The sequence below is a fragment of the Callorhinchus milii genome, unplaced genomic scaffold, assembly GCF_018977255.1.
Source record: "Callorhinchus milii isolate IMCB2004 unplaced genomic scaffold, IMCB_Cmil_1.0 Scaffold2, whole genome shotgun sequence".
NCBI classification, from domain to species: domain Eukaryota; kingdom Metazoa; phylum Chordata; class Chondrichthyes; order Chimaeriformes; family Callorhinchidae; genus Callorhinchus; species Callorhinchus milii.
In genome coordinates, this window is record NW_024704743.1 from 26,353,480 (window position 1) to 26,370,809 (window position 17,330).

General features: G+C 40.4%; 1 protein-coding gene across 2 annotated transcripts in view; it reads left to right on the forward strand.

Moving 5' to 3' along the window:
* Positions 1-1,672: 1,672 nt before the first annotated feature.
* The window catches only part of LOC103176226 (sodium/hydrogen exchanger 3), a 32,633-nt gene continuing 16,975 nt past the window's right edge, over positions 1,673-17,330 (forward strand). Inside the window, exons 1-8 of one of the 2 annotated variants that reach the window (XM_007889639.2) lie at positions 1,673-1,980; positions 3,091-3,251; positions 10,366-10,444; positions 11,640-11,817; positions 12,517-12,737; positions 14,245-14,447; positions 14,988-15,077; positions 16,061-16,131. In XM_007889639.2, the coding sequence (XP_007887830.2) occupies positions 1,857-1,980; positions 3,091-3,251; positions 10,366-10,444; positions 11,640-11,817; positions 12,517-12,737; positions 14,245-14,447; positions 14,988-15,077; positions 16,061-16,131 (1,127 nt within the window). In that variant the 5' untranslated portion in view covers positions 1,673-1,856. Of the gene's footprint in view, positions 1,981-3,090; positions 3,252-10,365; positions 10,445-11,160; positions 11,216-11,639; positions 11,818-12,516; positions 12,738-14,244; positions 14,448-14,987; positions 15,078-16,060; positions 16,132-17,330 lie in introns of those variants that run through there. The other variant, XM_042331833.1, reaches the window with a different exon arrangement.

Genomic DNA, 17,330 nt, shown 5'->3' on the forward strand with positions numbered 1-17,330 from the left:
ACTGTTCAAAAAGGAAGGGAATTTCTCCTACTGTCCTGGTCAACAATCCTCCTGTTAAAATTCATCATTCACTTCATGGCTGTCGGTTGGTCACTGATGTCTAAATTGCCTTCTGTGATAACCTACAAAATCATTACAGTAGATCCTGTACAGTATTTACAGTAGACCTTGTGACTTTCTTTGAGCTTGGGTGCAAACCCTCGACTGCCTTAGGACATCCCCACATGAAGGGCACTATATAAATGCAATTTGTTGTTAAGATGGTTCAACAACAACTTGCATCTATATAGCGCCCTTCAGAGGGGACTGCACATCTGAGCGCTTAGTTTATCAATAAGGTGGTATGGTGCTATACCAAATGCCAGGATTACTATGATCATTATGTCCTATAGCTGATCAGTTGTCTAGTTTCTAGAATTCTGTTGCATCTCCACGTTAGTTGAAGAAATATTAATTGATCCACTATTCATTAGAGAAAGTTAATTGCTCTCTTATTTCATGCGACCATTGCAGTGGTACCAGGCCAGTATTGAATTTAATTTTTTTTAATATAAATATAAAGTGGAGTTACTCAAAAGTAGAATTACACTACTCCTTGTAGGACAGTCAAGGAAGCATTGAGTTACACAGTGTAGGAAACTGATGGAAACAGACCTGTCTTGCAGGATTCTCATGAGAGATGATGCATGGTTAGAAACCTCAAGTTCATTCTTATCACCACCATTCAAGGGCTCAATGTTGGAAAATGAATGCATTGATATTCTGAGTGGATTTTTGGCTCCTCAAAGCTGTAAAGACCGCAACCTTTACAAAGCCTTAAACTTTGGGTAATTTGTGTTAGATGTATAAAGTGTAAGCTAGAGCATTGTCCTGAAAATCCATTATCCGAGCTCCACCAACAGACCAGGGTTCCTGTTGATTCTTCAAATGCTCTTTCTGGCGATTGATGCTTCTTAGCCTGACCCAAATTACTGTGGCTGAGTCTGAATGTTCTGAATTAATTTATTGTAGCAGCCAAGGGGGGGATGGAGGAGACTCTGCTGTAGGGACTAAGAGACAGCAGGAAAGTATTTTTTTCTCATTCCCTCTTGTTGAAGAATTTTGATCCGCACTTATCCCTACATTTCAAGTGAGGTACTGTCTTACAATGTCATTCTCTTCTTTGCAATCCGTTTGTATTGCAGTTCGTTCTAATGTCACATTACTCTGTACTCCGATGAAGGGTAACAATTTTCTTACCGAGTTATACCAGGAGATACTGTAGCGGTTTATATTGGCATGTGTAATATACATTATTACATATTCACAATGTGTTATAAGTACTCTTAAGTGCATATCAGTATAAAGACTTGAGTCTGTCAAAAGGCCACAGAACTCCCAAGTATCTCAACACTTCACAAACAAATTCTTTTTAATGAATGCAGTGTGTTTGAGTACCTTTCTCGTGAGTTATAAGGGGACCTGTGATGTGTTGCATTTTTCACCCCATGGTATGTTTTTTGCTGATAAATAAAGTACATTCATTTTCTTATATACTTGTGCCAAAGCATGCACTGATCCATTTTAGCGTGTTACTACGTCGGGCTAATTTTAAACGTCTAATTGGGTTGTCAGACAATCCCACGCAGTAAGAGGTCCATGTCAATGATGCATTGTTTTATTATTCTCTTTCCTCAGTTTTCCACCTCTCCAGCAAAGTCACTTCTGTAGTACCAGAGAGTGTGTTGCTCATTGTGCTGGGCCTTGGATTGGGAGGGATCGTCTGGGCCGCAAACCACACTGCTTCCTTCACCTTAACTCCCACCGTGTTCTTCTTCTACCTCCTACCTCCAATCATCCTGGATGCTGGATACTTCATGCCAAATCGGCTATTCTTTGGGAACCTCGGCAGTATCCTGATGTACGCTGTCATTGGCACAGTTTGGAACGCTGGAACTACAGGCCTTTCCCTCTATGGTGTTTACAAGAGTGGCCTCATGGGTAAGCACTGCCATTGTGTTTAACTGAAACTGTTGGTTAAAATACAAATCGTAGGACCTATAACATTGAAACACTTCAAAGCAGTTCCACAGTCATTGCCATCAAGTGTAGCGACCATTTGTAAACAAATACCACAGCCATTTTACAAAGGGCAAAGGCCCACAAATTGCAAAAAAAGGTGACATACCTATTTATCTGAAGAGTTGTTGGCCAAGGCACCAGGGGAAACTCCTTCCTCTTTTCAAACTGTGCTGATGGGACCTAAATGTCAAAGCAGGTGGTCCATTTTCACTTGTGATCTGATTGTGACAGCGACAGTGCCATAGGTGGTAGTCAAAATCCAACATCATTGCTGGGTGTGATGCTGAAGCCATGCTGATGGAAGTGAAGAGATATCCAGCAGAAAAATGACTGGGCGCTTCACACTCCTGCATCTCATCTCCAGTGCTGTTGATTTATAATTGAGTGAAGTTCTATGTGACTGGCTCTTTTTCTTTAAGGGACCACTTCCAAAAGGTGAGCTTTGAGTTGTTGAGCCGCAAGTATGAACTTCATTGTGCTGCTGCTGTTATCGGTTGAAATAGGCTACCCTTGTGTGTACCTGTCCAATCTTTTGGATTTTTTTTTCTGATCAGACACTAGCTGTGGTGAGGTTGGGAAAGAAGGCTGGGAACAAAGTTTTCTGATTTTTAGGCAAAGCTTTGACCATTACTTGAGTAGCTAGCTCCTAGCCTCTTTTACCTTTATTTAGGGAGCACCAGTTGGGCAAAACTATGCAGTGTTCCACATGTGTATTGAAAAAATTGATGTTTCATGTTTATGTTGTGGTGATGTTTTACTTTCCATGGGCAAACTGGATGGAAACACTGAGATTTTCAAATGTAAGGACTGACTACACGACGGAATACTCAAAAGTGTCAACTCCACTGCTGGAGCGTTACTCATAGTGTAGCTCAAAACCCAGCATAAATTCTGCACAAAATTTAAATGAGAGCTAAAACACAAAAGTTAAAGAAAAGTGGTCACTATGTACCAGTACAAACGCCGTACAGATTACAATGGTGGCGTCTCGGTGAAATTGATTTGCGTTTTGTTGCTTGCTTTCTTCAGGAGAGCTTGACGCTGGTCTCCTGGATTTCCTCCTGTTTGGAAGTCTGATTGCAGCAGTGGATCCTGTGGCCGTGCTAGCTGTGTTTGAGGAGGTGCATGTCAATGATATCCTATTCATCATTGTGTTTGGGGAATCTCTGCTGAACGATGCTGTCACTGTGGTAAGTTAAAGCAGCGGTGGGACTAACGTACCTTTGATATAATCTTGTGGAAACTGTTCAGCTTTGCACTTTGAAAAGCAATCTTTTGAAGAATCAGAGGGTCACCAGCACCCAGTCATCATTACCACAATAAAAAATCTGAATATTTTGCCCACAAAATACACTGTCAATCCACTTTACAAAATATTCTGTGAAGCACTTTGAGCCATCGAAACGTTGGGCAAGTTTCCTTACTCCACGTGTCTCTGTGTACCTAGCAGTAACTGGGAACCCGGTTGTTTTTCGATTGGTGGATCTTTCTTCCGGAAGTAATCAATTCTTCTAAAAAATAATAAAAATAACTTGGTCACTCAATTCATGACTGGTTGTGGGACACCGCTGTGTGCAATTGGCTGCCGCGTTTTAGCCACAAAAAATATATACAATCAATTCACTTTGCAGAACATTGTGTGAAGTGCTTTGAGACATCTCGATGTGATAAGGCGCTATATCAAAATGCAAAGCTTATTATGCTCAACAACATGACAAGGCACTATTATCAACTGTATGGATTTATATTATTGTACATTCAGTGGAGAAGAGTAAAGCAAAGAATTAAGAGACCACATTTTTTTTTGACTTGTACCTTTTTATGAAATTCTCCATCATGATGGCTATTTTCCCAGAAGAATTCAAAGCAACTTTTGTTGAGCTAAGCAATTTGCACAACTTTGATTTGCTCGGTTTCCTTCTAATACAAAACTTTTTCTCCTCCCGTTTTCCCCCTTGTTTCCCTTCTCTTTGGAATAAGGCTTGTTGGGTATTGGCCTTTGATAGCTAAGCCAGATGATAATTATTAGCTAGATATTAGACATGGTTCTATTGTTCCTCTGCAGCTAAATAATTATCTGGGCCAGGTATCGGAAAGTTCTTATCTCTTTGGAGCTATTTTAGCAAAGTCATTCTGACAGGACCAGGAAGAATTGACTTTGTTATACTATACGACTGCCATAAAAGTCTTAGGTCATTGGAGCCATTCTCCTTTAAATCTGTGCAGAACACCATTTAGCTCTCAAACATAATAATAATAATTGTTGCATTTGACATAGCGCTTTTCACGTCTTCTAGAAGTCTCAAAGCGCTTCACAGAATATACTGTAAAGTGAATTGACTGTATATTTGTGGGCGAACGTGGCAGCCAATTGTGCACAGCAGTGTCCCACAAACAGTCGTAGATTGAAAATAACCAATTTATTATTGTTTTTTTTGGAGGGATTATTATTAGCCGTGTGGAGTAAGGAAACTTGCCCAAGGTTTCGTCCTGCCTGGGAATTGAACTCAGGTCTCTCGCTTGCAAAGCGAGTGCTCTAACCACTGAGCTAAAGGACTCCATGATGCCTCCCTTGCTGCAATGCAACTGAGGCATTAAGCACAGGGTTTGATTAATTTGTAGGCGATAAAAAAGTATTTCTGCATTCATTTAACAGCAAACCTCTGAGGTACTGTTTTTTACCACCTTATCCAACTAGTGCATCCCTCCACTTAGCGAACACTGGCCTGCTTAATGTGCCCTACTCCATCTATCCCACATCGGCAGGTGACCTTTAAACCATTCTGACCCCGTTCCGTTGAACTCCACGCTGGAGATGTCCAACTCACTACCTTCCTCCTCGCGCCCAAGGCCAGCCTCAAGATATACCTCTTTGACTGCTTTCGGTCATCTTTCCCCTCCCTACCTTCTTTGGCTCCCACCCCGAGCTCAGGTGTCCAGCCAGCAGTGTCGAGTGCTTTGACTTGCCTTCCCTTTGTGAAAGGCGCTATATAAATTGCAATGTATTGATCGTTGCCACCAAGACCAAAATTTCACTTGACAAGTACTGTGCTCTAAATGTAGTGTTTTCTCTACTGTGGTAGCTATCTTTGATACTGCACTCAGTGTAATTTATCCATGGTGACAGAATTCAGGACTTGGGAAACTAAAAATATCTTCTGGTCTCTCTGGGGATTCAGCACAGCAGTTCAGTAACGGTCGAGATAGAGTGAAACTAGCTATTTACCTGCATAATCTAGAACTTGTTCTGTTGCCATGACAACTGAACAATCTTTCTACATCTTCCTCATCCAAACCCACAGAGCTGTTCTGGTTCGTGAAAGAGGATACTCTTGTATCCTCTTTGCACAGTGGACTGCGTCCACTACAAATAGTAGTGTGCCCCTTGTACCCGAGGATGATGGTGTCAACAACGAAGGGGGCATAAGTTCATGATAACTGGTGCATTGTTGACTATGCAGGCCAATGAGTGGTTGACATTGTCTACCACAAGTCTCACATAACCATATTTGTGGGGGTGGGTTCTTCTGTTCATCCCTCTGACTTGCCGATCCTTCTGTCTCTCACGTCATGCCTCCATACTGACACAGTGTTGTTCCTCAAAACCCTTTACACCTTCTCCCACTTCAACATGCCATTGCCGTCTGTTGGTCTTCAGTGTGTCCTTGTAGAGCCTTTGTTGTCTGATCTGCTTTCTTCTGCCATCCACTAATTCTCAATAGAGCACCTGCTTTGCCAAACGTACGTCGTCAATCCTAACATGTTCAACCCAACAGGGCTGATCATTGGTGATCATAATCTCACGTTGTTAGTAATTTGTCTTGCCACCTAATATGAAGTAAGGTGCGAAGGTGTCTTTGGTGAAACCTTTCCAGTTGTTGAGTGTGCCTTCTATACAATTGCCCATGATTCACATCCATTCAAGAGATCGGTAAGAGCAACTGGTTTATAAGCTTTGTTTAGTGGCAACCTTGATACCAAGCTGATTCCAAACAGTATATCAAAGGCTGTACTTGTTCTCTGTATGCTATCAGTTCCTTATTGATCCTTATATCATCAGACAGTACACTTCCAAGATAGGAGGTGGGACACAAACCGACCTGAAAAGATCCCTAGTTGCATAATCCAGCATAACTGCATAAAAGTGTGAATAGCACACATCCTTACTTCACATCATTCGGGATGGTTCACACAGAATACAGTCAATACATTTTCTGCCACGCATCCTATCATGGAGCTGTTTCAGAACTAACAAGAATCTCGTCACAAGACTTCAAAGTGCAGGCCACAGACAGTATCGAAACTTTGATCAAGGCAACAAACACCATATATATATATATATATATAATATATGTCTTGATTTTGCTCCTTCCACTTCTCCTGAAATTTGCAGAGATAATAATAATAATAATCCTTGCATTTGATATAGCGCTTTTCACGTTGGGAGGACGTCCCAAAGCGCTTCACAGAACACACTGTAAAGTGAATTGACTGTATATTTGTGGGCAAACGCGGCAACCAATTGCGCACAGCAATGTCCCACAAACAGTCGTCGATTGAAAATGACCAATTTATTATTTTTTTTGGTTTTGGAGGTATTATTATTAGGCGTGTGGAGTAAGGAAACTTGCCCACGGTTTTGCCCTGCCTGGTATTGAACTCGGGTCTCTCGCTTGCAAAGCGAGTGCTCGTAACCCGTAACCACTGAGCTACAGGACTCCACGAGCATAACACAGATAAGTTTTCTTGAATATCATGGAAGTAGTTTTCAGCAAGTTTGTGTGGAAGAGGGTTCTGAAGCCAAGCAGTTCTGTGAAAGCAGCAACCCTCGAAGACTCTTGATCAATGTGTAGTGAGAACACTGCTTGTGATCCATGCATATTCTGATCCATCCCTGTAATTTAGTGACACTTCTACCTGATGTTGCTAGAGGTGTTCATGTGATGTTAATAGACTACTTGTGTCTGGGAAAGTGAATAATATTGGTTAATGGCTTAGTTCTAATTTGTCTTGAGGATATCACTAAATCAGTCCTAATTCACTTGGCTCTATCCCAAACATCCCAACCAGCCTTATAATGAGGTGTGACATTTCTGCATCGAGATGACACCAATTAGAATACCAGTGCTGTCACTGCACATGTGTGCAGACTGCCATTTGCTTCCTGCAGGCTTAAAGAAAAAAGTTGACTTAATTTGCTGTCAATGTTATTTTCTATGCACTGGCATCAAATATGATCTTTTGAACTGAAAGTCTGACAATTTTTAGTGCTTGGAGAGTTGGCTCATTTGAACCTAAGCTCAACATGGCCCACAAGTCATATATGGTACAAGGGACACCTTGTGCAAATCTAAACTCTGTGTCTGATTGCTGTTTTACACCCTTTTTATAGCACTGCCAGTAAAACGTTTGGCACCAGAATGATTAGGAGTGGGAACTGATTTTATTTCCCGCTCCTAATTTCTGAAGAGAATTTTGTGAATGTGAAAATATATTTGTTCAGAATGTGGATTAATTTTGTGCCTGCTGCGTGTTCCACTTCGAGCAATGTCCCAGTCAGTGATTACTGACTACGGGTGAACACCCACAGTATTGTGAAAATAGTTGTGCTTGAAGCGGTTGTAGCAGCCGATGAGTGGGACCTGGGATCCTTTAGACCTGTTGCCCTGCAGATCTTTCTCAGCATTTTAGAGATGCCTTGTGGAAAACTGGCTTAACCTTGTTTATTAAGAAAAAAATCTTTACATATTTGTTGCCCTCTCCAGGCCCCAATCATGAGGCTTTTGATTCTCTTCTTTTATTTTCCTTTTGCATCCATTCCCCCAGGGATAGTGCAGAGATGTGAGAAGTAATTGAGGTGCACTAATGGATCCACTGCTGCCTATGTTGTGGTAATAATATTAAATAATCTTTGCATTTGATATAGTACCTTATCACATTGCTGAGCCATCTCAATTTTTTTTAAGACAGCTGGGTGTTTGACACATGCAGAAACCCATCACCATGCTTAAAAGTATCCAAACCAAACTGAGAATTCCACGCATCTCACCTACACATAGACATTTCAGATATAGATTGTTGTAAAGGAATGCGCACACTCTCCCTGGAGGGATACTCTCTGCTTACCTAATTCTGGAAAGCATTAGGCGCAGGTTGACAAGAGTCAAGGCTTGGGGACCCCAGAGTGTGCGTTGGGGTACTGTTGGAGACTAATCAGCTAAAACCGCATAGCTTGCCATTGAGAGCACGAGCTTTCCCACTGCTTGTCAAGCAAGGACCACTCTACCTGTTAGAACTTTGGCTTGTATGGTTAACAGGAGCTGAATGGGATGATTTCATGCCCCCAGTGACTGTAACTCTGAAAAGGCCACCTTGAGAAGCAAAGATTCCAAAGGAGTCTAATCTCATTTCCACTTACAGATCTCATTCTTGCAATTGAAGACTACTAATTCAACATCATTGTGGTTTCCTACACACCTGGTGATATTGCAGTGCAAACATTGTCAATACATTGGTTGCAAATGGAAGCGAAATGAAACTGAAAAGGGGAATTTATGTCCTCTGTAAATTAAGCCAAATGTAGGTTGCAGCTCAGATCGACTTTGTGAATTGCGTGTGTTTTGATACCCCCTAGTGACAACAGTGTACATTACAGGCAAACAATTAATTATTGCCATGTCATCTCTTGCCACGCTTGTGACTTGGTTTGATCTTTGATGGAAAAATACGAGATTTAATAATAAACTTTGGTGTGACATCATATCCAATCTGCTAGGAAATGTTGCATTTCTTAAAGACTGGCTAAGGAATTTGGCACAATGATTTGTTTTCTAAGATCAATTTGAAAAGCGTTCAGTCCTCGTCTCTATGATTGGAAACGTCAAAAAAAAGAAATCCTTGTGGCTTTAGGAATGGATTGAAATATACGATGTTTCATCTTAGATTTGATGTATTAATTATCACATTGAATTAAATATGAAATGCTACACATTTCATTCCAATAGATCAACAAATCAAATCCTATGTAACTGTTCAGATTGTGTACAGGTCTTAGTAGCCATCTCTAATTTAAGGTTTTATTACAACACTTTGATCTTGGATAGTGCCTCTCACATGCAGTGATGGTTGTGGAGCCTGGTACATTTTGCCACAGGGATTTATTTTCTTCTTTAGTCAATTTCTCATGTTTGCCGGACACATGGTGCCTACAGTCTTGTCCGGTTTACCTGGTGTCCGAGGTTAACCGGCATCAGGCTAAAGCGGCTTCCACTGCATTAAAAAGCCCTTGCAACATTGTCATCATCAAAATATCCCTGGACTACTTGAATACCACTCCAGTTCTATTTACAGTTTCCATTTTCTGGCTTGCAAGATTCTTTTTAAGATGATAGAAAAGACTTAAAATAATTACCAGACGGAGAAGCCAGAAGGCGAGGTAAATGTCATGGAAGTAATTGGAACAGTTGTTGATTACTGTATATCTTTCAATCATAGCAGGCACCCATGCAAAGCCCAGGGGCACTGGGGTCAATTTTTATTCTACAACAACAAAATTATATTTGTATAGCGCCTTTCATGTCTGGAGGACGTCCCAAGGCACTGGACAATCAGTATTACAGACCTGAGCTGGGGGTCGGGGTGGGGGAGGATGGAGGGCAGATGGGGAAACAGGGAGCTCGAAAGCACGGATGAAGAGGAGGTCTTGAGATGGGTCTTGAAGGTGGCAAGGGAAGGAGCGAGGCGGAGGTGCTGCGGTATGGAGTTCCAGAGGGTGAGTGCAGAGTGGCAGAAGGCCCGTCCACCAATAGTGGGGCGAGCAAGGTGGGGGATGTGAAGCAGGCCGGAGTCCGCTGAGCGGAGGGAGCGAACAGGATGGTAGGAGGTTAGGAGGTCGAAGAGGTAGGGGGTAGCAAGACCGTGGAGGGCTTTGAATGTGAGGACCAGGATCTTGAACTGTATCCTCTGTGTGATGGGAAGCCAGTGGAGTCGGGCGAGGATGGGGGTGATAGGGTTATGGAGCCTTGTGCGGGAGAGGATACGGGCTGCAGAGTTCTGAACGATCTGCAGCCTGTGGTGGGAGGAGTTGGGAAAGTCGACAAGCAATGAGTTTGCATAGTCGAGCAGATGACATGAATCTTTCTGTCGAACATTTTAACAAAATGTTATTTCTGTGTTGTTGATGTTGACTCTTTCTATATGTTGTCCTTTGCATTTCTACAGAATGTGTTGAATGTCTTGGATCCAAAGAATATTTGCACATGAATGTATTCCAAAACCTATTGAAAATGTTCTCTTTCTTTCTAGGTGCTGTACAATGTCTTTGATTCTTTTGCTGGGATTGGAGCAGAGAATATTAGTGGTCTGGACATCTTCAAAGGCATAGGTATTGAAAATACATCAGCAGAATATTCCTGCACGCTTCTGCAAGTTCCTTTTTTTTAATGGTTTAAGCTTCTGTTTTGCATTATTTTCAATTCAAACCATATTATTTGTTGTATGCGTAGATAGTTTTACCACTGACTGAACTCAAAACCTCACCTTTGTTTACTTGCAAACTATTGTGGGAAATGGATTCTACCAAGAGTGGAGCATCATTGGGTCAAATAAGTAGCGATTCTTAACAGGAGTAATTGATGGTGACATTCTCGTAACTTAATACGCAACACAATGACCTCCAGGAAGTCTACTATGGGAGTAGATTGGGTCAGAGCATTGTCCCCAGGAGTTGGCATCATCCTCTTCGGATACTACAAGTGGTTTGCATTTTGAAGGTGACTCTTACCTCGACCGGTATCTTGTTGAGCAGCATTGAAATTTTTCCTCAATTGCTAAGTGACGATTTTGAAAGGAGGCTTCGAATCAAACCATTGTGCCAAGATGATGGAGGTGGGGGCGAGTCTTCCAAGCCTGGATTATTGTTATGATTACTCATTATTATTATCTCTTCAGTGTGGATTTGGTGACACAAGGTGATTGCAGTGGATTTGATTCTGGCTATTCACCTATGGTACCCGAGTTTGTATCCAGTACAGACCGACTGGGGCCTGCGTGAAATATTTGCGTAGGCTGAAGCCCGCAGCACAAAACTACAATAGTAGCTGGCATATGAAGGAAAATTTCACACTCAGTAGTATATACTCTCCTAAGGTCAAAGGTGAGGGTCATTGTTGGGATAAAGTATAGGAAACTTCATGTCTGAGAACCAACGGTCTACCTAGTCTTTCCCTGAAATTCAGTCTTAATTTGAAAATCAGCATTCTACTGTTCTTGAAGAAATTAGCTTCCAAATCAAAACCGAATGAATAAGAATTTTCCACAATTCTGCATGATCTTAATTATTTTTGCATAAATTAATCTAAAATCAAAGTAGAATTTGGGGCTTCTGGTTGGATGTATATAGACATTAGAGAAAGCACCCCTCACCATTATATTGTTTTCCTCCAAATATAACATCAGAAAATATTATACAGGTAAATGCATTGACCGGTGTTAATACATTACTGCTTGTTTTTTATCAAACCACAATTTGCACTGCTAGACTGAAGTTCTAACCCAGCTATTGTGTTTCTCTTTTCCAGTATCTTTCTTTGTTGTAAGTCTGGGTGGAACTGCTGTTGGCATAGTCTTTGCATTCCTGCTCTCCCTGGTAACCAGATTCACGAAGCACGTACAGATTATCGAGCCTGGATTTGTCTTTATCATTTCATATCTGTCCTACCTCACCTCAGAGATGTTTTCTCTCTCTTCTATTTTAGCGTAAGTTTTCTGTTGATGTGATGTTTAATTGGGTCCCTGCAATTTAATTGGAAACAGCAAGACATTGTGGCCTTGCGTGTTGGGATGGAGTTTAATGATGCAGGTTGGGTTAACAACTGTAGCCACACTGACCTGCTCTGATGTGCCTTCTAATGGTTGGCATTAACTCAAGATTGGCAAAACACAATATTTACAAATGCTTAATCCCATCAATATCCCAAAGTATATCATGCCAACCCACAGGAACTTTACTTAGCCACAATCTATTTTAGTCACTTCAGACTGGAGTGCTCATAGGTCAGTGTGAATCATATCCAGTTAACTGCAGGATTCAATATGTACCAATCTCGTACAAATTTCCTTAAAAATATTGAGGGGAAAATTGGAAAATTTTGTATGTGCAATTGGAAGTACAGGAGCTTTAGCTCTGAATCCATGATGAAACATTGCATATAAACCATCAACAAAGATATTTTTAAGAATTACCAGTGTCAGGGCCAAGAGCAGCATTACCAGTGCTGGGATTACATTGCTTTAAACCAGAGTAAGAGGGCAAAAAGCATCAGTAAAATCCAAAAAGGGGAGGTTAACAAAAAGAGTAAATCTGACCAATATTTTGATTTAAGAACCTTGTAGAACATTACTTTAGTATATTTTCTCACAGACTGGCTTTCTTTCTGCCTCCCTCCACCCCATTAGCATCACGTTCTGTGGTATATGCTGTCAGAAGTACGTGAAGGCCAACATCTCTGAAAATTCCATCACCACGGTTAGATACACCATGAAAATGCTGGCGAGTGGAGCTGAAACCATTATCTTCATGTTCCTGGGAATCTCTGCAGTGGACACTCTGATATGGAAGTGGAACACGGCCTTCATACTTTTGACTCTGGTCTTCATCTCTGTCTACAGAGTCATTGGTAGGTCCTCAGAGGACAAAAATAAAAGTATTTAACTAATTGGGTTCAGATCAAGCCATCCAAAATGCTGATGAAAACTAGGGAAGCAGGTAGATAATCTTTAAATAGATTGGACCATTAGTTTTAAAAAGAAAGTACTGCAGGTGAGGAGTAGATGAAATGTGAAAGATATGACAAGGTATGAGGATGAGGCAGAGCAGTCAGATTGAATGAGAGCCAGTGTGGACTCAATGGGCCAAATAACTTTTTCTGTACTGTAAATTTCTATGACTCTAGATATAAAGAAAAGTTTCTCAGCAAATTATTAAACTCCTTCAAAAAAGGGAGCTGGAGGTGAATTGGTTGAGGATGAAATTGCAGTTTTTTTTGTTGAAGGCATAAAGATTGAGATAATCAGAAAGGAAAACATCTGTAACAAATATGATGTTACAGACAGCATACAGACCTCTATCTAACCCAGCAACACAGCTACATTCCCAGTGAATGTAGCTATGTTACTGAGTTAGACAGAGGTCTGTGGAGGACACAAGGTCAATGGGATTCCACATTTTAAAGTTGTCATGAAAAGGTTGAATAGTGGATTGAATAGTGAAGATTCAAGGATAGACCGATATTTTAGAATTTTTAAATTGCGTTTGAAATATTTGTTTGCAGCATATTCCCTTGGGACATTATAGGATAGGGTGGAGTCAGTCCATGATAATTGGGTAGATTGGTTTAGCATTAACTGTGGAAATGCTAAGCCAATTCTTAAAATAATTATCTGCTTCAGACTCTGTACACGCTTCCTTATTTTCTAGGCGCTATATGATACATTGATTGTTTAAAAATAACAATAATTTCATAGTAACTTTAGCACATGAAATCCCGTTGTAAAGATTTAATGGAAAGATTGCAACTTTTAGCAATCCATGTACATAAACAACAACAAAAAAATTACATTTATATAGCGCCTTTCATGTTGGGGGAACATCCCAAGATGCTGGACAATCAGTTCTCAGTCTAAAGTTTATGGCACTTGTGGGGGAAAAAAACTCTTGTTACTCATTTACAGTTCGCACTTGTGAATTGTATGTTCTATTTTTATGAAACAGTGGCATTCAACAGCATGCATAGTGTGCTATTTCTACAACACCTGCATGATTTTTACGTGCTTTGTTTAAAGATTTGAAAAAGGGAATGTATGTGCTGGGAATGGAGTCTTGCTCAGAGATAACAATAATAATCGTTGCATTTGATATAGCGCCTTATCATACCTTCGAGATGTCTCAAAGCGCTTCACAGAATATAGTGTCAACGTATATGTTGGACTGTATATTTTGTGGGCGAAATGTGGAGTAGCATTTCAAAATTCAAAAATCCTGCATTGTATTGGAGCACACTTACGCATTGTAGTGGGCAGAACATGGACCTGGATTTAATATCCCACTAGCACCAGCACTTGAGTTAAATACTCAACAAGAAAATTGATTCAAACTTTGACTGCTTGCACCCTTGAACTTTTCAGGAGTCATCATTCAGACCTGGATTCTCAACCACTTCCGTGTGGTGCAGTTGGAGATCATTGATCAAGTGGTGATGTCCTACGGTGGCCTGCGTGGAGCTGTAGCCTTTGCCCTCGTGGTATTACTGGATCAAAGCAAAATCAAAGAGAGACGGCTATTTGTCAGCACGACCATCATTGTGGTGTATTTCACGGTCATATTCCAGGTAACTATAGCCACCTTTTACCTGTAGGTCCTTTCCATAAATTCCATAAATGACAGCCATGTGTTACCTGTATCTTCCTGCTCAACAAAGCAATGCTTAAAAGGTATATTTTAATTTAATCATTATGGTTTCATGGAGCATTGTGAACTTATTTCTTGAGTACAAAGTTATTCAAGAAGAAGCAGAAACAATCCATTTATTTAAGAGCAAACTTGATGCATAGAAGAGGGAGAAGGGAAAAGATGGTTATGGGGGAAAGGGATTAGAAGGGATAGAGATTCATGCATATACACCAGCTTATATACCAGAATACCCTTGGTATAAACACCAGCATAAAGTAGTTGGGCTGAATGGCTTATTTCTACGCTGTAAAAAATATGTAATTATTTGTGCCAAACTACCAATTACTTGAATAACTATATTGTCGGGAAGACCTTTACATTTTAAAAAAAACAATGTTGCATTGTAGTTTAGATCCATTCCATTGTGTATAGTTGTGAATGAACTAAAACCACATTGACTGATTATTGCACTTTTCAGGGTTTGACAATCAAACCATTGGTGAACTGGCTGAAAGTGAAGAAAAGCGAGCACCGAGAGCCTTTACTCAATGAGAAACTCCATGGAAGGGTAAGTGCAGTCCCCGTGCATAGAGTGATGTTGAAGGAGCATTCCTTCATGAATGGGTACCAGGGCAGGGAAATTTGTTTTAGCAATTCTGAAGTGCTGCTCGAGCCTACTTCAATAGTTGGGACGGTAACTGCTGTGTTCATCATAATAATAATAGTCCTTGCATTTGATATAGAGCCTTATCACATCTTATATGTATAAGAATATACTGTGAAGTGAATTGACTATATGTTGTGAGAGAAACAAAGTGTGTTTTTATCAAAGTGTTAACAAAAGAGATCTTGCAGCAGCTCTGCTAATGTGGGCCTTTTTATGGTTTGGGGCTGAACATGCTTCTGTGACTGAGGTTCATCCAATTGCTTGCAAATGACTTGTAAAATGGTGGAGTCTTATCTATTTAAGAGGAAACTAGATGTATACATGAAAGGTAAGGAAACAGAAAGGTATGGAGGAAGTAAGGAGTGAGTGGTGCCCTGTATTGAACCATGTCCAGATTGCAGAATGAGTTACTTTGGTGGAGTAGTTTAGCGCACTAGCCTCTTGAGATCTGGGTCTGAATACAGCACAGCACCCATCTCCTCTAACTGTGGTGGAATAAATTGCGAAATCTGTGGAATTGAGTTCAACTTGCATCAGTAGAGGTAAAAACACAGGCAATGGGATGATTCAGCATTGACTGTATGACTTATTGGAACGCACGCACAAACCCAAATGCTTTGAACCATGTAATCAGAATTCTTTGATGTTTTAAAAAGTCTCATGATAATGATACCCATCTCCTCAGATGAGGTAAGTGGAGAATTACTCAATATTGTTTTATGGATCTTTGTAGTGGGGTTGGATAATATTTATATCCTTAGACATTTTGCAGGAAGATCCTTTTTATGTGTACAAAATATTTGGTAACATAACATTTCAAATGAGGTCAGGTTTCATTCAAAGTAATGTAGCACAATCAAAGAGCATTTGTTTTCTTTTTAAAGGCATTCGATCACATTCTATCTGCAATAGAAGACATCTCGGGCCAAATCGGGCACAATTATCTTCGAGACAAGTACGTACACCAGTCCGTGTTATTTCTTTACTGTCAAAACGGGGTCTAATTTTCAGCAGGCATCTTTAATATTCGCTCTGCGCTAGATTGAGAATCTTGCTGGTAACTGGAAATCTGTCATTCCGACCTATTGTTGTGATGCACCCAGAGGAGATTGCGGACTGCTGCCAATCAACATATTGCACTTCCTGTTACGAACAGGAAGCAGGGTTGAGCAATATTGCACTTCCTGTCTAACTTCCTGTTATAATAATAATAATATTATTATTATTAACTTCCTGTTATGAACGGGAAGTGCAATGTGCTGATTTGCAGCATTCCGTATGTACAACTCTGAGTCGGCATTCATTGAGTCCAGTTACAAATTACTATCCTGGAATTTGATAGTCACACCTTTAACAGTTTAACTTTCTTTTATGAATACTAAAACAAATATTTCGAGAGATATCCTTAAGATTTTCATCGTTTAATATTATGCTTACATTTTCTTCTTAAAGTTTACCATTGCTGCAGGGTTCTTTGTACTGTGCTCAGTATCTTGAACTGAGGCACCTTCACTGCTCTTACTTTTGTATCTTTAAAAGCTCTGAAAATCTGTTTTCTAGGCGTGTAGAACAATCAAGAAAGCTAATGGGATACTAGTCTTTATAACAAGGGATATATGGAAAATCAAAGTAAATTTCAATAAATAAATAATTAAGGGAAACAGGATGCTGTATTACTAAATCAGTTGAATTCAGGTTCCCTGGTTGGTACTCTTGGTGCTCTGGTCAGCCTGCACCTAGAGTACAGCATACAGTTCTAGTCACTGTGTCATAAGAGGTTGCCTCGGACCTAGAGATGATGCAAAGGAAAGCAACAGCGATGATCATTGTTGGAGGAATGAGCTATGAGCGATGATTGGACAAGCTAGGGCTGTTCAATCTTGAGAGAAGATGACTCAGAGGGGACCTCATAGAGGTATATAAAATTTTAAATGGGATTATAAAAGTAGACCCAGAATAATACTTTAGGGTGCACCAAGACAATAGAACATAAGGTCGGTGGCTTAGAGTTGCAAAGGGCAATTTCAGGACACCAGGACGTTTTCTTTACTAGAGGATTCACTTAGAGATTTGTGTTTGTGTTGGATTTTGGAACAGATCATGGAACAGGCTTTGGGGGAAACCATTATGCCAAGAGTTAGTGATGGTGGGGGT